General features: G+C 38.8%; 1 protein-coding gene across 3 annotated transcripts in view; it reads left to right on the plus strand.

The window, feature by feature from the left end:
- POLL (DNA polymerase lambda) overlaps positions 1–17,920 on the plus strand; it is a 19,512-nt gene extending 1,592 nt beyond the window's left edge. For all 3 annotated transcript variants that reach the window (XM_087725729.1, XM_087725731.1, XM_087725730.1), the window contains exons 2-10: positions 528–679; positions 948–1,254; positions 2,939–3,080; positions 5,967–6,275; positions 6,799–6,972; positions 8,754–8,882; positions 11,903–12,071; positions 13,300–17,405; positions 17,474–17,920. In XM_087725729.1, coding sequence (XP_087581855.1) covers positions 571–679; positions 948–1,254; positions 2,939–3,080; positions 5,967–6,275; positions 6,799–6,972; positions 8,754–8,882; positions 11,903–12,071; positions 13,300–13,664 — 1,704 coding nt within the window. In that variant the 5' untranslated portion in view covers positions 528–570 and the 3' untranslated portion in view covers positions 13,665–17,405; positions 17,474–17,920. The remainder of the gene's footprint in view (positions 1–527; positions 680–947; positions 1,255–2,938; positions 3,081–5,966; positions 6,276–6,798; positions 6,973–8,753; positions 8,883–11,902; positions 12,072–13,299; positions 17,406–17,473) is intronic.
- Positions 17,921–22,881: the final 4,961 nt, after the last annotated feature.

A 22,881-nucleotide genomic window follows, 5' to 3' on the forward strand; every position in this document is an offset into this window, starting at 1 on the left:
CATGTGGATATGATATACATTATATTATATATTACAGTACATTTAAGAATATTACAATTTTACTCTTAAGTTTAAAAAAATGCTATCCCAAGGAGATCTTGTAAAATCCCATGGTTTTCTGTAGCACCCATATGCAGATGACATTCAACACTGATTTTCCATCCTAGACCTATTCCCTCTGTTTCCAATTGTCTCCCCAAATGTATCTGCTTATCTTCTCTACCCTTCAGCAAAATATCATTCCCAATACTAAAAAATATAAGCTGACAGTTGCAAAGAGAGATATAAGGAAATAGTTATATATAATTACAAGGTACATAAATTATGAACTGCTAATTTTACCAATCTTCAAATGTATTAGGTTAAGCATGATGAAAAGGGTCATTTCTGTGATTGACTGAGTGGGATATGTACTAGAACTATTAATCTGTTCTAAAATGATGGGACATTGACAAAAGGATACCTATTAAGAATTACCTGTTATTAGAATATATTGTTATTTTTACTTTTCCTTCCTACATCTTCAGCAAATCTGGGTTCTCCTGTTAGGGAAGGAGACATATATAGTTCATGGAACCTCAAGGAATTGTCAAAGCTTTCCGCAAACGAAAGAAGTTGAGAGATGAGGTACACAACGCACCTTTAAAGATTTGGAAAGAAGAAGCCAAGAATCAGCAAGGTGAATTTCCCCCCCCCTGACTTTAGTCATGTGAAGCTCTCATGGTGTCGCTTGCATTGCTGTTAATTCTTGTGGTTTAATTTTATGATAAATGATTCCTTTCAAAGAAATGACTTAAAAAGTTTGATCTTTATAAGGCAATATTATAACAAAATGACTATATGTTATAGAACACTAACTTTCATTATATTTCATTAAGTCATCAGATTTTCTTCACTCTGAAAAGATTTGTAACTCAACCCTATCTTGCTTATCATCTTTCTTGTAGTATTTTTACCAGGGTGGTTGGAGCCAATCACAGCTTATGTGTTGCAAGCAGGAATTGGCCAAGCCAGGGCTGAGATCTTCTGTAAGCAAATCATCCACAATGGAGGGCACATCTGCAGCCAGTTCTCCCCAGATGTGACACATGTAATAGTAGATGAAGACATGGATTTTGATCGGGCTTTTCGGCTCCTCAAACTCAAAAAGCTACCTCGGGGATTGCAACTAGTTAAGGCATCATGGCTGAGTTCTTGTATTACAGCACAGCAGATCTTGGACATTACTGACTATAGACTCATCGTCCCAGAGAAGTAGGTCTCTCTCTTAAATACTTTATCCAGTTCGAATGGGGAAAGTTTATGCAAAACTGATAATCCACCTTCAAAATGTAATAGAAAAAAGAACTTCATTTGATATTTTTAGTGAAACCATTGGCCAAATACCCTATTTTTTCATAAGGTGACTGAGAAAGTGGTGGCTTTGATGATTTGGATGCTGATTTTCTGAAGTGATTTTACTGGATATTTCATCCGGGAAATGACACAACCTATTTTGGTTACTGTAGTAGATGAGCTAAGAAGGTAGTATTTGACTTACAGCACTTCATTTAGTGACCATTTGAACTTACAATGGAACTGATTTCCAACCATTGCAGCATCCCCATGGTCACATGATCAAAATTCAGATGACTGGCAAGTGACTCATATTTATGATACTTGCAGTATCCAAGGAAAAGGAAAGTCAGTGGGGAAGCCAGATTCACTTAACGACTGCAATGATTCATTTAATGACTGGCAAGAAAGGTCGTAAAATGGGGAAAACCCACTTAACAAATGTCTCACTTTGCAACAGAAATTTTGGGCTCAATTGTGGCTGTAAGTCAAGAATCATGGTATCCTTCAGAGCAATGGGCTATATGACAAGGTTGAGCCTTGGGAGCATTCTTTTGCAGTGATTCCAATTCTTCCTCTGAGAATTAGCCCAGAAGATGATATGGTGACATTGCTGCTCAAATGTAGATCATTCACATGTGGTGTTCCATGGGATTCTGTCTTCTCCTCTGTTGTTTAACATTTACATGAAAGCAGTCAGGGAGTTTAAAAAAATTAAACTGGATATTTCAACAAGACAGCAGTCCAAAACGTGCTCTGAATCAAATATGTTTTTCTTATTAAGGACATATTTGATTTGTCTGTTGATTCGTTTCAAATGGGCTCCATATTCCACAGAGGTGAATATTATTGAATATGTGTGAAGAATCTTGAACATATACCATGTGCAAGGAGATTAAGAATATTTCTGAACTAGAAGAAACTAGAACTAAAAGGAGGAATGGGAGAAAAATTCCCAAACAAGAATAAAACAGCTTACCTGCAGGAAAATGGAAGCTGTAATTTTGGCCAAAGGAGATGATATAAAATATTGAAAGAAAGGACACCTATTTTTTTCCTTTGGCCATATTCACTGTTTCCTTATTTTGAATCAATAAGTAGCTGCACATAAATAATAAGTAAACATTCACATTTTCAGGAAAATATGTTTGAGTTCTGTTACTTTATGAATTCATTGGAATTTTTTAAGTTTACAGGAATGTCTAATTTTTTTCCACTGAACTGTACCAATGTATGGTTGCAATGATGAACAGTGTGACATAGTTGAAAGAGAGGCCAATGATATAGGAGGCCAAAAAATAAAGCAGAAACCTTAGAATTGGTTCTGTATAATTGCAAATAACTAGCAGTGTAACTAATAGAATGTAAGCACACATGATCATATTTTCATTTCAGTATGTGCCTGTTTAATATAAACAGTAAACACATGTAAATCTGGATAGATTCTTCACTAATGCAAGATTTGAAAAAAAAATCATGTCTTTTGGAAATATATATCTGGTATGAATTTCCTAGCCCCTTTTTATATTGTTCTTCATCTGCCTTTAGTTGATAAGAGAAATGCCCCAAATTCAATTATTTGTTGTTTATTAATTCTTGGCAGATATCTGGATGACACAGGCTTTTCGGTGCAACGCTCACCATTACTGAATGAGAATAAGATTCACTCCAAAGCAGAGAACACAGTTATGGAACTGAAAGAGGAATCAAACACCGAGGTCAACTCTTTCTGTGATACTGTACAGGTAGTCTTTGATTTACGACCAGTAATGTTTGAAGTTATGATGGTTTTGGAAAGGGTGCTTTAAAGCACTTCTGGCCCTTGTAAAACATTGTATGCAGTGGTGAAATCTTAATATATTTTTTTGCCACTAGTTCTGTGGGTGTGGCTTGGTGGGGGGCACCATGTGACCGGGTGGGCGTGACCAACTTTTCCCCACCTTTTTTTCCTGCTGGTTTGGGCAAATAGGTAGGGAAAAATGCTTTTAAAGGGGGGGGGGGAAGGTTCTGATGATCGCACAGATCAGCTGTAAGCCGCGCGATCGTCGGACCCTCTCTTTTGTGATTACGATTTGCAATACTTCTACTGGTATGTATGAGCTCTGTAGGCATGGGGCAGCAGGAACAAAATCACAGAGCTAAAATCCTTTTATCCCTGCCCCTCTGTGCCTGCAGAGCTCTTCTGTGCTAAAATCCTTCTCTCCATTCCTCTCCACTTGTTTCCTGGGAATCTTGTTAGGTAAGCTCCCCGTTGGGAGAGCGAGTACGTTCAGCGAAGCATTGTGAGAGTTGTGTTGGAGAACACACAAACCAGCATACAGAGACACTACAGTTTAAATAGGCTTTTACTTTCATGGAAATAGAGGTATCAGAGTCCATCAAACAGTCCAAGTCATACATGGTTAAGACAGTCAGTCATCAACGTATTTCAGTTAAGGGATAATCCAAATAACATAGTCCAGTATCATATAAACAGTCCGGTACTCAAAGTTTGCTAGCAGTTGCAAAACTTACAATAGCTCACGGCACTTTCTAACAGCCAGCTTCCAAAACACTCAGATCAGATCAGCCCAGCATCTAACAAAACAGAGAGCTAACAGTCATTCTGGCTCCCTCTTATGGCCGATTGTGGAAAACAGCAGCCAATCACATTTTACAGTGTGATTTAAAGAATCAGGTATAGCATTGTTACATGATTTATATATTGCCAACCCAGCTGTTGTGCAATTGCTTAATGACTGCACTGTGAGTACCAGGATTGCGGTCATCGAGTGAAGAATAGAATAGAATAGAATATACTTTATTTGTATGTCGCCCTTTTCCCTGAGGGGACTCAGGGCGGCTCACAATTCAGGGGGAGGGAAGGACAAAACAAGTTACACACATGAAGACAATACATCGTTAAAAAAACGCAACAGTCATACTATTCGGGTGGGGTTGAAATCTTTAGCCCCAGGCCTGTCGGGACAGCCAGGTTTTAAGGGCTATGCGGAAGGTCTGGAGGGTGGTGAGGGTACGAATCTCCACGGGGAGTTCGTTCCATAGGGTCGGAGCAGCCACCGAGAAGCCACCGAGAAGTGGTTGTTACATGAGATGCCCTACACCAGGTCTCCAACCTTGGCAACTTTAAGCCTGGAGCAAAGCTGGCTGGGGAATTCTGGGAGTTGAAATCCTCCAGGCTTAAAGTTGCCAAAGTTGGAGACCTGGTGTAGGGCATCTCATATAACAACCACTTCATTCAGTTGCCAAAATTCTGGTCCCAATTTTGGTCATTAAATGAGGGCTACCTGTAAGTTTCTAGGATCGAAGCTATAAAAGTGAGCCTGATTATACATTTTTAGGCTAAGCCAGGGATTTTCTGTTAAAGTTAGCCAGTATCAAACTCTTATCTAAGCTTTGGAAAACCCCTACTATTTTGATTGTGGAAACAAACAAATCCAAAAGTGTTTTTTTATTTATATATTTTAAAATTTAAATAGTTAAATAAACAAACTTAATAAATATAAAAGTATCCTTAGTAAGAGATGCGGTGGCTCAGTGGCTAAGATGCTGAACTTGTGGATCAGAAAGATTGGCAGTTTGGTGGTTCGAATCCCTAGTGCCATGTAATGGAGTGAGCTCCTGTTACTTGTCCCAGCTTCTGCCAACCTGGCAGTTGAAAGCATATAAAATTCAAGTAGAAAAATAGGAAACATCTTTGGTGAGAAGGTAACAGTGTTCCGTGCGCTTTACCTTTGTCCTTAGTAAACCGAGGCTCTTAAAACGTCTTTTCTTTAAGTTTGTTTTTCAGAAAAATATAGGACAATAGAATAAAACAATATGTAGTAAATGATTTGTTATCATGCAACCCTCTGTTCAAAGTATGTTGTTGTACATTCTGACTTTATTTTTTATTTTTTGGCTATTTGTTTATTTATGAAATTTATTTGCCACCCATCTCGTATCCAATGACTTTGGGTGCCTTACAACATAATTTCAGAATATTCTGGTTGCATTTTGTACATTTCCTAAAGACTTTCATATAGTATTTGGACTCCACTGAATAAAAAGTAAAAACTATTGTTCAATATTTTTCTATTCTGAGCTGCTTAGTAGGGTACCCAAGATATGTCATATGGAATTTTGGTGCCTTCTTACGGCTATAGAATGTAAAGGTAGCAAATACCTACTAACTGTATAATTTGATGCAAAATATTCATTATTACTTTTCATCATGCTTTTAACATAGAACACATTTACTGTGACAATCAATTGTATTTTGGTCATCCCAGATATTTTGCCATCTGTACTTCCTAATTCTTGATAACCATTACTAGGAACATAAATTGTAGATATGAAACTACTAGTTCAATTTATATTTGCTTCGACACTGGGTTTCTGTGATTATTTCTCATGGGTCTTAATTCTGCTCTGTATTTTATTTTTATTTCTTTAATATAATTTTTATTGAAGAAATTTTAACAAGACAAAACCAATACAAATATTACAAAAGAAACCAAAAAAATGAAGAATTGTGCCCCATACTTTACAATGTCTATATATTGTTGCAGAATGAGCTCATATTCTGTGATTGGATAAATGATCACTCAGTTTCATTGCTCCCTCTTCTGCTTCTTCTGTGTATCTCAAAGAGGACGTTAGATGATGAAGAAATTGAAGAGGACAAAGCTGTTGTCACTCTGGAAGAAATGAAAGCGCTGAAGTCAGGCCAAGACCTGAACAATTTGTCAGAAGGCTCGTCAGCGTGCAATTCCCGTGGCAAGTGGGTTTGTGCTCGGTCTTCTGAAAGCAAGAAAATTAATCATAATCAGTGCATTACAGAGAAGCTGGAAGTGCTAGCTAAAGCCTACTCTGTCCAAGGAGACAAGTGGAGGAATCTAGGCTACATGAAAGCTATTAATGCACTCAAGAGTTATCATAAGCCTGTCACATCTTTTCAGGTAAATGAGACAAAATGTTTTAAGCATGTTTGTATATTTATTTTCTCCAAGGTATCTGTACTTTTCTTAGTATTTTTTCCCCTGCAGGAAAAGTTCCAATTTGTGTTCTTTTTAATGTTGTATAGACAGGTGATTTCAAACAGCTGTGGCGTGCATCTACTTATATATCCCTATTATTTCATCCTGCTGTTGGAAAGTATTTTACTATTTCTACAATGGTATGCAGAACCTTTTACCAAGATTGTGATCTTTTGAAAAGAATGCAGAGAAAGGCTGAAGCTGCCTTGAGATTCAGACAAAAGATCTGTAGGCCAAAAGTAAAAGATATAAGGGAGTGTTTGTAAAGCTTGCATAGTTTTCTAAATGCTAATCATGGTTGTTGTTTTTTTTAGGATGGGGGTCTATCTTAGAAAGTTGGGTGTGCACCAGGGATAATGAAACACAGCATACCTAAAATACTCAGATTAAATAAGTATTTGAGCTTTGCTTTTAACCAGTTGCTCTTTCATTGTTCTCCATTCAGGAAGCCTGTAAGATTCCTGGAATTGGAAAACAGATGGCAGAAAAGATTGTAGAAATCTTGGAGAGTGGGCACCTTCGAAAACTAGACCACATCAGTGACAGTGTCTCAGTGCTAGAACTATTTTCCAATATATGGGGAGCAGGAGTAAAGACTAGCCAGATATGGTACCAGCAGGTAATTCTCTAACTATATAGCAATAATGCTGTGGTCATTGCCTCCTATTTGTTCATGCTATATCTTTCCTGCAAGGCATACAAGTTTATATTAGTACTAGCTGTACCCGGCCATGCATTGCTGTGGTCCAGTCTGGGCGTAATGGGGCGACAGGTGTGTACTGTCGTTGGTCAGAACTTGGGGCTGCTGGGCCGGGCGAGGCTGGTTGGGCGAGAAAGCGCCGGGGCTGTCGGCCTCGTGGAAGTTGTTGAGCATCTCCTCGGAGGAGCTGTGCTCAGGCTCCCCCAAGTCAGTGGCCTGGGAGTTTGAGACGTCCAGGATCTGGGAGGAGGAGAAGTCCTCGGTGTGCCGCCTCACGGGGCACCCAGGGGCTGCCCCAGCCCCGCTGCACCTCAGGCTGACACCGCCGCCGCCCTGTCAGAGCCGCCTTGGCGAGGCCGTAGCTGTCTTGCTGTGAGGGTGGGTGGAGAGTGCGCGTGGCCGGCCGGGCTGAGGAGACCCTCTGCCTCCTCTGGAGCGCCGCTGGGCTGGCCGGGGGTAGGCCGGCTTAAAGGCAGGGGGAGGTGGCTGAGGGATGGCGCAGGTGGCGCCCCGCCTCAGACAGCAAAGGCCCAGTGGGAGGGGAGGGGAGGGGAGGGGGAGGCCAAAGGGCTTCGGCTCCCCTTGGTGGAAATGACTGAAGCTTGTCAGAGGAGGGGCGGAAAGGGGAAAGGGTGCGGCCGCAGCCCAGCCACACATATAAAGGGACCGTCGGGACAAACTGGAGAGGGGCCGAACTGTTCCGAATATACTATACTCACTAAATGAATGCTATGGTAAAACAACACAGCTCAATTCCAACGCAATGTCACGCGAAATAATTAAATCAAAATGAAAATAAATCGAAATCTATGAAAATTCAATATAACAATGCAATCGGAAACATTGAAATGGAATCATGAAATATTTAGTATAGCATGTGTTGCTTTTACGTCCACCAGATGGCGCTGAAAACGAAATGGAATCATGAAATATTTAGTATAGCGTGTGTTGCTTTTACGTCCACCAGATGGCGCTGGTTTTTTAAAAAGCATGTTTTTATAAAAAATCATGTTTTTACCTGTCACAGATGTGACATCTATATAATATACGTATATAAAAACAGTCGCGTATTCGAATGCAACGTTGTGTCAAAATTTCAAAGCAATCGGTGAAGAACTTTCGGAGATTAGCGATTTTGAACAAACAACCATTACATTTTTATTTATATAGATTGCTACTTTTTTAGTTATGATTTATTTGATGGGGGAGCTTCCTCTGGAGATGTTATGCTGTCTATGTTGGACACATAATGCTAGTGTCTTCTCTTCCTCCCTTATAGTGTGTATAAAGATGCAATGTGTTAACTTTATTTGTATCAATCTTTTTTCCTTTATTACCAACAGCAACATGTATTAACTGTCTTATCTTGCAAAAGGGTCAAATTCATACTGAACCCCTATGGTATTTTCCAGTAGCAACACCATGAGTAAGTGAGTGAGTGAGTGAGTGAGTGAGTGTGTGTGTGTGTGTGTGTGTGTGTGTGTGTGTTTTGAATGAATGCTCGCATGTTTTGAGCTTCTGTTCATGAAGAAAAATGTATGTGTTTTGCAGCGGGAAATCAGGACAGTATTACAAATAATGTATTGTGTGTTGTCATTCCTGTTACACCACATCAGTGGTGGGTTCTAGGTTCTATGATATCGCTTATTAAGGATTACTGAAAACAAAATTCCTCTAATTCTGTTATGTGTTCTGACCAGGGTTTTCGTACTCTGGATGACATCCGCACTAGGGCTTCTCTCACCAGCCAGCAAGTTATCGGCCTTAAGTATTATGAGGACTTCTTGGAACGCATGCCAAGGCAAGAAGCTGCTGAGATTGAACAGACTGTGAGTACCTTGCTGAAACCATACAAGATGTTGACAGAAGATCATAGGCTATTTGTCACGAGATTTTAATCACAAGGCCATTCCGTGTTGGTTTTATTGACAATTCATTTTTTTTTCCACTTTGCAGCTTTCCAAATAAAACTCCCCAAAATATTTTCCAATGGGATACCATATTAGAGGTATTATATACTTAAACACTAACATCTTTTCTATGTTGATCCCACCCGTCTTCCGAACCTATTACTGGCATACCTATTTTGGGATGTTTGGGCATTCCCCCCCCCTTTACGATTTGAAATGCTAAAACTGGGAATCACCTTGTCCCGCAATGAGCCAAGATGCCACAGCAGGTATATGTGCCTTACATCAAGGGTTGAATGAAGGGACACTTCATTATGTAGAGTGTAGAAAGTAAGGAAGGTGACTGATGAAAATACCAAGGCAAAATGAAGTGATTTTTTTTTTAAATCCAAAGAAACAAGATAACATTTGGAAGTGACTCAGGCAGGCACCTCATTGATTCATAGGAATCTACAAAGGGAAAGGATGTAGAACCCAGATTTGCAAGGCTCTGTTATTATAGATCAGTGTTTCTCAACCTTGGCGACTTTAAGTCCTGTGGACTTCAACTCCCAGAATCCCCCAGCCAGCTATGCTGGCTGGGGGATTCTGGGAGTTGAAGTCCATAGGACTTAAAGCTGCCAAGGTTGAGAAACACTGTTATAGATAATCTCAGTAAAAGTAGTTTTAACTTGCCCATGGAGTTGATTTCCCAGTCTCATCTTTATGCACCACCAAAGTCTTTATGACCTCATGTTCTTCACAACTGGAAAACACTTTTTTTTCCTACTCTCAAATAGCACAGGCTGAGGAAGGCTGTCTTAGCTCTTACTTCCTTTTATATACTAGCCATTCAAGCCACGACTCTTAATGAAACCTCTTATTTGATGCAGTGTTCTCTCTCCATATTTGCTCAAAAGAACATGGCTCTAATCACATCCAAACTTCTGCCTATCAGAAATCAATTCTCCTTTTTAAGCACATCTACTGCAAAAATTGAAGATTTCTTTTTTCCCCAAGTTGGAGTTCCTTACCATTGATTGAGAAAGAAATTCAAACCTCCATCCACGTTGATATGTTTTCATTTCTATGCTCTGCAAGCCTTTGTACCTGACCTAAAATCTAGTTTACCAAAATCATTTCTGCTTTAATTTTCACCAATGAAACCTTGATAAATTCCCAATATGTTATGCCAATCCTCCTCAAAATAACTCTCAGATAACTGGTAGGATGATTGACAAAAACATCTGTGATTTCCCTTTGTTGCTCTCTTGGTAAGGAAAGAGTGCTTTGCACCCCTCTAGCCAGATGTTCCCCACCCTTGTTTTATATGTTTGGGCTGGACCATACCTCAGGTTTATATATTAAGGCAGCTCTTTAAATTCAGAGATCTAAGCCACATAAAAAAAAACCTTTTCATTGTTCCTCCTGTACAGTGCAATTGCCATGGCAGCACTGGGCAGCATGACACTGTCACTCAGTCACAGTGCCTGCCCTTAAAGAATGCATAGTTGCCAGGTAGGGCATCACCCCGTACATAGGATTAAAGTTCTTTGGGGAGCCTCCGCCCTTGGGAATGGGCCTATTGTGGATTTGATGGGATTACCCTTCTCTTGCCTACCTCGGGGAAGAGACAAGAGAAAGAAGGGATTAGCTGCTGTCTGTCGAAGATCCAAGGTGCAGTATGGGGTTTGCTGCTTTCAAGAAAACTTAATTGGGGATGCAGAGGGGGCAGATCTGCATTAGAAAAGCCATGAAGGTGATTCCAAATGTTGCAGGGCAAAGGTTAATGGGTTTATTCCTCACTAATGAAGGATGATCCTGGAAACTGACAAGGGGCACTCATCCTCTAAACTGATTCCCCCCCCTTCCCCCTACTCCCTATGTTCTGAACCGGTAGCTATGTCTTTGTTTGTTAAAATGGATGATTGGCATCATAATACTGATAATCCTGCATACCGAAATCGCTTTCAAATGATGCTTTAATAAAGACAGTATAGGAAAGAGGCTGACAGGGAATGTATCATTGGGCATGCGCTTATTGAATTGGGAGTTCCAGTTCTTGATATTTAACTGCAGTTCTGAAAGAACAGTCAATTTCTTGTGATTAAGATCCCATACATGATACTGAATGTATCTCCTATAGCAGGAGAATCACCCATTCTCAGGCAAAGATAAATTGTATCCTTTTCAATGTGGAGTCGTCTGTGGTTCTATATTAGAAGAAAAACATGTTCAATCTGATGGGATTTTCCTTTATTTCCATGGTATTACTTTACTGTTCATTACAAATATTTGAGTTATGGTGGTACTTACTTTTCAGTTTTAGTTATCATGCAATCAAGCAAGTGAGATGCTAGGCCATTGAATTACAGGTAGTCCTTGACATACAGCCATTTTGTTTGAAGCTATGAGGGTGCTAAAAAAAGTGACTTACTTCTAGTCCATGGACTTATCATCACATGTCCCCATGATCAAGTGATTAAAATTTGGGCACTTGGCAACTGGCATGTATTTTCATTGGTTGCTGTGTTTTGGGATCACATGATTACCATTTGTGACCTTCCCAGGTAGTTTCCAACAAACAGTCATTGGGAGAATCCAGGTTCCTTTAACACTTGTTTAATGACTGCAGTAAAAAAGTCATAGTGACTCCATTATTTCGCTTATTAAAGCTCCTGTCCCAATTGTGGTTGTAAGTTGAGGATTGAGGCATCCTTGGTAGTCTCTGAGCTTAGTTATTTTCTAGTGATAGCTTGTGATGCTAGGTATCATCACTATCATTGATGATGTTACCTAGTTTTGGTAATGAAATGTCTGGAAGAAAACAACCAAGCTCAGAGAGCACCAAGGACGCCTCATTTCAACCCTGAGCTACAAATACTCTCCTTTATAGAATTGCCGGTATTACAGTAAGTGATACTTGAGAGCAGTTAATTTCTCTCATCTGTCTCTTTAAGGTTAGAGAAGCAGCTCAGTCTATTATACCTGAACTAATGTGCATAGCATGTGGCTCTTTCCGGCGCGGAAAACCCACTTGTGGAGATGTGGATGTACTGGTGACTCATCCTGATGGACACTCCCACCAAGGAGTATTTAACAAACTGCTCAACATTCTTCATAGAAGTGGTATGAGAATATCAGCTGGTTCTGTGGTGGGGGTGGGAGTTCAGAATCATATTCCTGAATGTATCCACCTTGAGAACTATTTAAAGAAAACATAAGTAGGAATACAGAAGAGGCCTAGTTGTGTTGAGTTGATCTTGGCAATTTCCCTAAAGCTGAATACTGTAGACCAGTAATTGCTATTATACTGGGGAAAGCTTTTCTTTTTCTTTCTTGGACTTTTGGGGATCATGACTGGGCTATGTATTGTTCTCTAAGGTACTTTTAAAACTTGTTCTTCATGTTTGGGGAGCCTGTTCCTTTTCTTTTGCTTTTAGTTAATAGCAAATTATCATGAAAAGGCAGACCAGGTGATGTCCTGTCTTCCAGGAATGTTCCTTCCACTTACATTGATCTGGCAGGACCAGAGACTGATATCAGTAAGAGGGTAGCTCCTAGTGTCAACTTAACCATATTTTTCAGAGTATAAGATGCTCCAAAGTATAAAACGCACCTAGCGTCTTATACAACAAGGGAGAAAAAATCTGCCTCTGCCTCCCAATGATTTGCCTCCTTGCAGCAAACAGCAAACAGTACAGATAATATACACTGTTTGTGGTGTTACATTTCAGACTATACTTGTACAGATGCTGTTAAAATTGATGTGGCTTTCTGGAAGTATACCTAATTCTCCGCTATTTAAAAGAAGATGGGCCTTTTTGGATCAAGCATTTATTCATTGTGTTGTCTAGAACAATAATAAAGCAGGCTTTAAAAAATAAGTAATAATGTGAACATTCTGTAGGCATTTAGAGTTATGGACTTACCTCCTTGCAGCAAATAGCAAACAGCTTGTTTCAGTTTAGCCTGATTAGAAGAAAAATAAAATCTGCCTCTGCCTCCCAGCAATTTGCCTCCTTGCAGCAAACAGTTTCACTTTCAATTTCAGTTTCAGTTGGGGCCTCCCAATGATCAGCTGTTTCAGGCTGCAGGGATTGCCATAGGCTATTGTTGCCTCTGCAAGCCCCATTTCCCCCATTTTCTGCAAGGAGGTAAATTGCTGGGAGGCAGAGGCCAAAGGGTGGGGGCCAGTGAGGGCGGGGCTTCATTCAGTGTATAAGACGCACCCAAATTTTCACCCTCTTTTTTGGGGGGGGGAAAGGTGTATCTTATACTCTGAAAAATATGGTACTTCTCAGTCCTTTGCAATAATATTACAGTATTTGTCTCATGCATTGTGCTTTCCACTCAGGCTTTCTCACGGATGACTTGGTGAATCAGGAAGACAATGAAAGCCAGCAGAAGTACCTCGGAGTCTGCCGTTTGCCAGGCCGAGACAGGCACCACAGGCGCCTCGACATCATTGTGGTGCCCTACAGAGAGTTTGCCTGTGCTTTGTTGTACTTCACAGGCTCAGCCCACTTCAATCGCTCCATGCGAGCTCTGGCCAAGACGAAAGGCATGAGTCTGTCAGAGCATGCCCTCTGCAGTGGTGTAGTGCGAGGATCAGATGGCCTCAAAATTGGATCTGGGATTGTCCTGTCCACTCCTACTGAGAAGGATGTGTTTGCTCATCTGGAGTTGCCTTACCGGGAGCCAAATGAGAGAGACTGGTAAAGGCAAGAAAAGAAGTAGCCCCAATTAGCTTCAGGGAGATATGGGGACTTGCATGAGATTTTCAAACATATACTGTATATCCTTTGCTTGTTTTCCTTGAGGGATATTTGCAAAGCAATGGACTTGGTGAGCAGTTTATTGTTTGCCCCCATTGGCAGTGAAAATCCCAGGATTTTTAAAGTCTTTTATTAGTTTTGAAAATTTCGGTGAGGGGAAAAAACTATGAACAAATCAACTCATTCAGTTATCAATTCCAAAAATGAGAAACTTTGATTGTAAATTATTTTTGCACATTAAAAATACCAATTAATGTCTACTTTAAACAGGAACAGGAAATGTACAAAATTTAGAGGCAACTTAGAACTAAGGAGAAATTTCCTGACAGTTAGAACAATTAATCATTGGAACAACTTGCCTCCAGAAGTTGTGAATGCCCCAACACTGGAAGTTTTAAAGATGATGTTGGATACCATTTGTCTGAAATGGTGTAGGGTTTCCTGCCTAAGCAGGGGGTTGGATTAGAAGACTTCCAAGGTCCCTTCCAACTCTATTCTATTCTATTCTATTCTAAAATTTAACTAATTTTCAAGACATGAATTGCAGGGTTATCCTTACAGTATTTTGGTGATCTATGGGAAAGACCATTTCAGAAGACTGAATACATTGCAGAGTTCATTGCACTCTTAACCTACTCCACCTCATAGGGCTGTTGTAAGAAAAATAGGCAGGAGCTTAATGTACATCATCTTGATTTCTACAGAATAAAGATGGGGGGCAAATTTAAAAATTACTGGGGCTGAAGGACAGAGCTTCCTTTTTTGTCACCAAGTTTGCTTTCCTGGAGGTTGCTAGAAATCTGATAATTTTCAGATGCTTGAAACTAGGCAGAGGTTTGCATGAAAAGGTGATTCATTATTTGCACTACATAATTCATTTTTTATTAATTACCATAACATGTTCTGTTTTTAGGAATATATTCAAATAGTAATAATATTATTGAAACAGATTTCTGTATTTGCAGAGTACACATTCATAAAGACTGATGCAGTATCAGATGTTGGAACCTGTTGGAAATTCTGTCTAGAATTTCCTTGAGGTCAAAGAGAGAGTTTAAATTAAATGAAAACATTTAAGATAGGTTTTTACTTGTCTGCTTAGGTAAATTTTTAGCATCAAGAAAAATGGCTGAAATTTACAGCTAGTCCTCTTTTAGCAATCACAATTGGGACTGGCAATTCAGTTGTTAAGCAATCACCAAGTGAAATGACCTTATTTCAACTTTCCTTTGCTTTCTTGACTTGCAAGGATTAGTTGCAAAGTTAATTACTGTCCTAACTGCAAACATTCACTGTACAAGGCAGTCAGTAAATGTATTTTTCTCTGATTGTTAAACAGGGATAGAACAACTATCCTTTAGATTAGTTTTCCTAAATTCTCTGACAAATATACTCATTTGTTAATTAAAAATATGTAAATTATCTGAGTGCTGGTTCCCCCTCTCAAGAAAGACAAACATAGAACTATGATTTTTTTAAAGGTAAAACCTGTAATATGCCTTAAAACTGCCTTCATTGCTGTATGGACTAAAACCAGCCTATTTCATTGAGTTGAGACCCCCTCCCTAGTTTCCATTTTAGCTTGGACTATTTTAGCATAAGATTGGACTAATTCTTTTTTCAATATCCTGCCATTCTGTTTTTATGATGTCCAGCCTTTTTACTTTAGAGACTCCTAGATAATTTCTTTGTGTTTAATTTAATGTTTTGTGATAACTTATGATAATTTAATGATAAATACAGAAAGAGGCAGGGATTATCAACTAAAAGCTGCTTGCTGACTTTGAGTAAAGGATTTTGAAAAAAGCAAGTGCAAAGAAAGGAAAGCTTAAGAGAATGAGTGTGCAGTGTTTTGGCTTGCCTGAGCTGCATTGAGTGAAGAGGAATTGTCTTGGGCCACATATACAATATATTATATAATAAATGTATATAAATCACATAATGATAAAAGTTTACAAACTTGTGGGGCCACTTTACTAGTTGTCTCATGTGGCTTGCAGGCTGTGGATTGGATACACCTGATTTAGAGACTTGACAGGTGTATGCTTCTTGGTTTGGCAAAAACACTGAAAGGTACTTTGAGTTACTTGTAAAATGCATCTTCTCAAAGTTAACCAAGAGATTCTTGAAAGATGAAAAACAAGAGATTTTATGCCCCAGTCACACTAATTTAAATTACTATTTCTTTGCAACTGGATACTGTACGTGAAACAGTTGAGGGCTGATGGTACCGATGATAATTGGAAAAGTAGCCTGCTTTTGAAGGGTTTGTTCACTAAGTTGTAGTGATACCTCTTAGGAGATAACATCAGTTGAATGTGTTGGTTATTGTGTGAACCGAAAGACAATTCTTGAACCACTCAAAGGTAAGACTAGATGTTCTTATTGAAGGTCATGATTTTTTTTCTCTCTCTCTACCACCCCTTCTCTCTTGATCTGAGTTCAGAAGGAATAACTCTTGTTCTACCTTTTGTGCTGGTGACAGTGAGCCACAATTCACACCCACTAACAATAGCTCTAAATCATCAAAGCTTCTAAACTCCCACAGCAATGATTTTTACAAATAACTGGAATCAGCAGTTGGGCAACCAGGTGGTGAGTCACATGAAGGGTTGGGGGTCCGTGGCCTGCTTATACCTTTCGTAGACTTCAGTGAAGCTTCAGTCCTCAATTTTATGAGGGGTCTCAATTCAACTCTGATGGCTGCAATCCTCTTTTATAATGGATTCTTGTTGGCAAGAGATTTGACCTGGATTCTGTGAGAAAATTCACAGTGCTGGATCACACATAGTTGTCAAGTAATTAACTACTAGTTGCATTTTCACTGTACCATCAACTTTTTCTCCTTAAGTTGTAAACACTGCTATAGAATAGCCCCATTAGTTTTGTCTCAAGAAGTATATGCAAGGTCTAGATTTTAGGAATCAGGAGGTCAGATTTCACTTAACCATGAAACCTATTGAATAATTTTGTTCAATAACCACACTCTCACTCAAAGCACACTGGATTGTTATGTGGCTCTTCTAATACTATAGTATCCTGCCTTGGGCAAGATAATATGTATCAATAAATTTTTACATTTTACATTTGACCTGTTGTGTCCCAGAAGGCTCCATTTTATGCCTTGTGCTATTGAGTATTTATAGGAAAACCCGAGATGTTTTCCTGAGTTTTGCACTGAGATGCCATCAGTACAGTCTCCGTCTCACTGCTCCTGGCTATCTCATTCCAAGGATTTAGCCAATTTTCTGAATTCGTTCATTTCACTGAATCATAAACTGACCAAAATCTAAATTGGACCAAATCAGTAAGGTACGAAGAACAACACAGAGAACCACAGCTTGTGTAAATACTGCCACTAGGTCTTTAACCAATATAGAGAAACTGCACAAATGCATCCAAGGACTGGTGCTGAGGAGAGAAGCAATGGTTCCATTGGAGAGAAAGAGAGGGGAGCATCTTTTTGGCAACAAGAAGGACTTTGTTTTACCGGTGGGCTGTTCTGCCATTGCTTTCACTCATAATCTTTAGAAAGAGAAATCCTTTGACACTTAATTTCCCTAAGCATTTTGTTGGTACAGGTTGTAGTTCAGTCTTTGGCATTGTGGCCCATTAAATTTATAAGGAGACCTTAGGAGTTTTGTGTAGTGATTAAGCCAGTGTTTCTCAACCTTGGAGACTTGAAGTCCTGTGGACTTCAACTCCCAGAATCCCCCAGCCAGCACAGCTGGCTGGGGAATTCAGGGAGTTGAGGTCCACAGGACTTCAAGTCTCCAAGGTTGAGAAACACTGGGTTAAGCATTAGGCTGGAAACCAGGGTATGATGAGTTCTAGTCTCACTTTAGTCATGAAGCCAATTGGGTGCCCTTGGCCAGTCACTCTCTCGCAGCTCGAGGAAGCAGGCAATGGCAAACTACTTCTAACATCTCGACAACAAAACTGCAGGGAGTTGCCTGCAGTTGCCAAAAGTCAACCCTATTGAGCCACCTGTGTGCACACACACACACACACACACAAAGTCAAGTAAAGCAAGATTGGCGTAACCTGCTTTAGAACTGGAAGAATATACACCTCAGGCAGTCACTGAAACCTTTTTTTTTTTTTTAGCAAACTTTCTGGCTCCCAAGATCCCATTGCTGAAATTCTGTAGCAGTGTCGAGCAAAAGCAGCATCCTTTCTCATGAATTTTCAGTGGGGGGGGGGGGGGAAGAAAATTGGGATATTAAGTTTCAGTCGGTTTTTCAGTGAGTTTAATTAAACATGCTTTAAAGTGGGCAATCTCCCCTCTCTTTTGAGATTGCTTTTAATAATAAAGTGGAATAGAAGTTATGTAAAAAATTCTCAAAAGAGAAAAATTGCTCACACACTCCCTCCTTCCTTACACTTCTTTAGTACACTGACATTAGGCAAGTTGTGATTTAAATATTTCTAACAAAAAAATAACACCTAGAAAGAATATTGTTGGAATAATATCTTATTAAATAAGTTTGATTTGGGATTGATTGAGAACCAAGTACAGGATCCAAAAATACTCCTTATACTCACCCATCAGATTCAGTTTCAACGGGGAGAATTCAGAGTTCAGCACTCCAGCTCTCTAACTAGAAAACTGACAGTATATTCTTTTTTAAATTTACTAACCACACAAAAAGTAAGAAAAAAATGCAACAACTCTTAAATTGGAGGAATGCTTTGTATGCTTATCCAGTTCCGATCATGAATGTTCCCTAAAGTGAGGGTGCCCTCTTGTGGTCTCTTATGGTATACCATTTTGACCAACCAAAAAAATTAGTCCACTAATCATAAACTCTTTTTCTCCAAGTGGGATCTAGTGGCTATTCTCAATGCGATTGTAAAGTTCCAGTCTTGTGTAGCCAAAAGTGTTTGTAAGATAATAATCTTGTAGGAAATAGGTGTATTGTTCATCAACTTTCTGTTGTTGTCCTGTGACATTTTTTTTCAATGCCTTTACTTGTGTGAAGCTGGAATGTGTGGAGATTTCAAACAAGGCATTTCAACTTTCAATTTTGATCTGACTCTCTGCTGCAGTTTTCATGACTTGTGAGGGATATAAGAAATTTTAGAAGGCAAATGTGATGGTGAGCCAATGGGTATTTTGAGACCTGAAGAGAAAGAAAGAAGGAATTACAGTGTAAAAGATTTCCCAATTGTATTTGGGATTTTCAATTTTAGAGCTGTTTTACAATTTCTGTATTCTTGTGCTTTTAAATGAATGGATATCAACTTCTCTTAGATATTTTTATTGTTACATTATCTAACATGTTTTATGCTGCTGTTTTGATTAATTATGTTTCATATTTGTTCAAAGACATTATATTGCAAATCAGTATAAAACGTTTTAAATAAATATGAAAATAATCCTATGGTCAAAGCCAGAAATATTGTTCTGTATTTATTACAAGTGATAGGAATACTAAAGCTGTTTTCTTTTTTCAGATTCAAAGAGTGTTCAGACATATCACTAAGCAGCACTGTGTACAGATTTTTTCTCTTTTTCTGTGTTAATTTATGATTTTTGAATGATAAAAGAAGCAATGTAAAGCAAAGGAAATTAAAAATGGAACCTAGTAGCATCTGTAAAATTTTGTATTTATATCCAAGTCCTATTCCATCTGAGTGCTTTTATTTGTTCTGGTCCCTGATCTAAGACTGTAAGAATAAATTATCGTTAAATCAAAGTCATTATACAGTTAAAGCCTGGACACTTTTATAGATTATTTTAAATTATAAATCAAATTGTCATGTAAGTCATTTTTATTCTTTCTAACACAATTGAAATTTGGAAATAAATTATATAAGAGGTGTTAGTATTTTGTCTGACTATCATAAGAATAATTGTTTGAAAAGAGAATGGAACAAAACCAAAGCCAAATAGAAGAAGATTAATATAAAAATAGCCTGAATCTGGGCCAGAGATTGCAAGGGGGAGGGGACCCAGAAAATTTCCTCCAATGCATCTGTCAGCACTCCTCCATTGAATAATTAGGGAAGAAAACCACGAGACTCCATTGATAGAAATCAAGTGTACTTTTACTAATTATAAATGATCAGAAGCGTAGCAAAGTGAAGACTGATTATTTAGGCGCGAAAGCAAATGATATATAGAATAACCCATTCCCCACCCCTTGGCATCCCAGTTACAGTCCAATCATAATTCTCCCAAGTGTCAGGTGCGAGATAACTTTGAAAGGCATCACCAAGATGGAATGTCGGTGCCGTTGGCCTTGGCGGGAAACCTCCTCCGCATGCACAGTAAGACAGGCAGCAGAAATCCAGAATCTTCCTCCAGCACAATTAGTAATTCCCTCCCAAATACCAAGCCCCCTCTCCCCGTTTCAATGGCAGCCGAAGCAGCAGCAAAGCAGAGGCTGACATCATCCTTGTGGGAACGCAATTGGTCAGTGGCTCAGAATGTAGCCAATTGCTCTGCTTTAAACTCTTCTTCCTGGTCATGTGACCCAGAGTAGACACACACTAAGGGGTTGGAAAGAATTCCAGGGGCTTTGTCGAAATTATCATAACTCTGGTATTTCTGGATTGACCTTATTGTATTGTTATCCACAGTTCCGTCAAAATTCATTTAACTTTTGTATTTGTTGAATTGTCCTGTGGTGACCTGTTCTGCGAAGAGTTGGCCACAGCAAGTTGAACATAATGACTTGGCCACAACATTCTGTATATACCAGTAGCTACATCCATGTTTTCTTGGCAACAATATGGAAGTGTTTTGATGTTGCCCTTTTCTGGGAATCCCCACCCCCCACCCCCAAGATCCCATTCTGTTCTACAAGTCTGGGATTTCTTATTGACTTTAGCTAAGTTCTAACTAGGTCTGACCTTGTATAGCTTTTTAAAGATTTGTGTCAGTTATTTCTGAATAGTCAATCTTTAAGTATCTTGAAGAGGTTTCAGAATGTATATTTTTCAATATCCTTTTAATGAATCCTTTTGCCCTCTATGGTTTCATCTTCTGAAATTAAATAGCACTATGATTAATAAATTGCACAATTTTCAGAAAATGTAAATGTTTAACTAGACAGTACTTATTTGTGTAGAAACCACTTTTCTTAATAAGTTCAACAGTGCATCTTCTAGAGAAATAATGAAAACATCAAATACTACAGCTAAAGATTTAGTTATAGGCAAATATGCTATTAAATCAAATATACTCTTGCATATACATGATATGGAAATATCCCAAAGTCCTCTTGAATGTGAAAGGATCTACAGTTATAAAAAATTATATGCCAGTGAAAGCTGTGTTCTGTAACCTACATTAAAAATGTGTGATCAAAATTTTCCATTGTTTGATGGGTTGTTGCAGGTTTTTTTCCTCGCAAAATTTCAATTTTTAAAAACGTTTTTGCACAATTAGTTCTGACTTTTATAGACAAGAAAAGATACAAAAAATAGTTCCTTAAATTCTGATGTACTGTTTTTCATCACTAAATGTTTTTTTCAACCCTTGCATTTCATTCGGCATTTCATCAGATATTGCCCATGACTTTTCAAGCATATTTTCACATCTATAAAGATTTAATTCACTTGAGATTCTACAAAAAATCATGGTCATGAGGCACATGCTTTTGTCCAGATTTCCAAAGAATTCTAGTGAAGTTTTTATGGAATAATCTGTACTTTGGAGTTTTAGTGGTCCATTCTTGAAAGCACTTCCTTCCCAGAGAAAAAGAAATTCCACAACATCGCTAAGATGTACTCAGTAATGCTTTAATACTTGAGATTTCCTAAATTTGTATTGCTGCTGCATAAATCATTGTCCTGTCTTTTCCTTTGCCACTGTACCTTATTCTGCCTGGATACTGCTTATAAATACTTTAATCAATTTTGTTTATAATAGGCCTTTCAGATTTTTCCTTGTCTTGTATTCCATTTAATCCCTGAATAATTTCTAAAATGTCTATATCTCTTCACAACATAGCTATCGAAGCTCTGCTTCAATTTTTCCCCTCTTCTTGGTGGCAAAAGCCATGGTCCTTACTGGAAAAGTGTATTTCCAGTGTAGGCTCTAGTTCAGGGTGTCAAACTTGTATTGTCACAGCGGCGCCACTTGACATATCGGGACTTTTTTCCCCTTTGCTAAACCGGGCGGGGGCGGAGCCAGCACATGATGCATCTGGTCCATGGGCCGCAAGTTTGACCCCCCTGCTCTAGTTTTACAGTTGTCCTGATATACTCTCAAATTTTTAGAGGCGACACATTGCTACTTCATTAGAAACAGATACTCTCCATCTAAAACCATTCACAGATTTGTGAATTGTACTGCAAAGTAGGTAGCACTGCAGAAGCTGAGATTTTGTGCAATGGACTCTTGGATTATAGAATTATAATTATATAGTTATTATATATAATTATATTATTAAAGTTATTATATAAAAGGTTCGACAGGGTCGACTTTTGAAAAGGATAAAGATAAGATAGTGGATAAGAATCATAGGGTTTATGAGGTTGGGCTCTTTGCCTCTGCCCCTCTATGGACAGGTACATATAGAGGAGGGGGCTTGGTAATGTGGCAGGCAGGGGCCGATGGTAAAACCAGGAGTTGTGGATGGGTTTGGCTTAGAGTAGCCTTGGAAATCTCCCCGGTGTCTAGTTTCCCCCTACGAGTGGCTCTGAACCATATCATGCATATCTCATTGTTAAAAAAAAAATTCAGTGTGGAAGAGTAGGTAGAAAATTGTGTGGACGTTTTGCCCATGGCTCACAGATCTTTAGCGTTAACAACAGACTCAAGCTATCATTTGTGAGGGAAGGAGAGGGGGGGGGAGAGAGTGCATTCAGAAATTAAGATAGGTTAAGGAGCTCATTACAAGGACTCTGATGCTGGGCTGTTCTTTTTTTCTGGGAAGCTCCTACTCCTGCTTATAGACTGCAAGTCTGATGATCCTGAAAATTAAAATTCAGCTAAATGTTGCAACAGATTAATGGGAGAGGAAACCAAATGAAATGTGATTTGGGGCTTCCTGGGGTGGATTAACAATTTTCAGGGCTCTTAGCCCTAAAGAACACTGATGGTCTTTTTTCTTTATGTATCCATCAGTAGAATTAGCAATATGCTTACTCTCTTATTACTCTTACATTAACTGCATATCTATATGTAAATATAATGTATATGTACACAA

Source organism: Thamnophis sirtalis, unplaced genomic scaffold, assembly GCF_051295495.1.
Source record: "Thamnophis sirtalis isolate CommonGarterSnake01/CBP01778 unplaced genomic scaffold, rThaSir2_p1.2 scaffold_11, whole genome shotgun sequence".
Classification (NCBI taxonomy): Eukaryota; Metazoa; Chordata; class Lepidosauria; order Squamata; family Natricidae; genus Thamnophis; species Thamnophis sirtalis.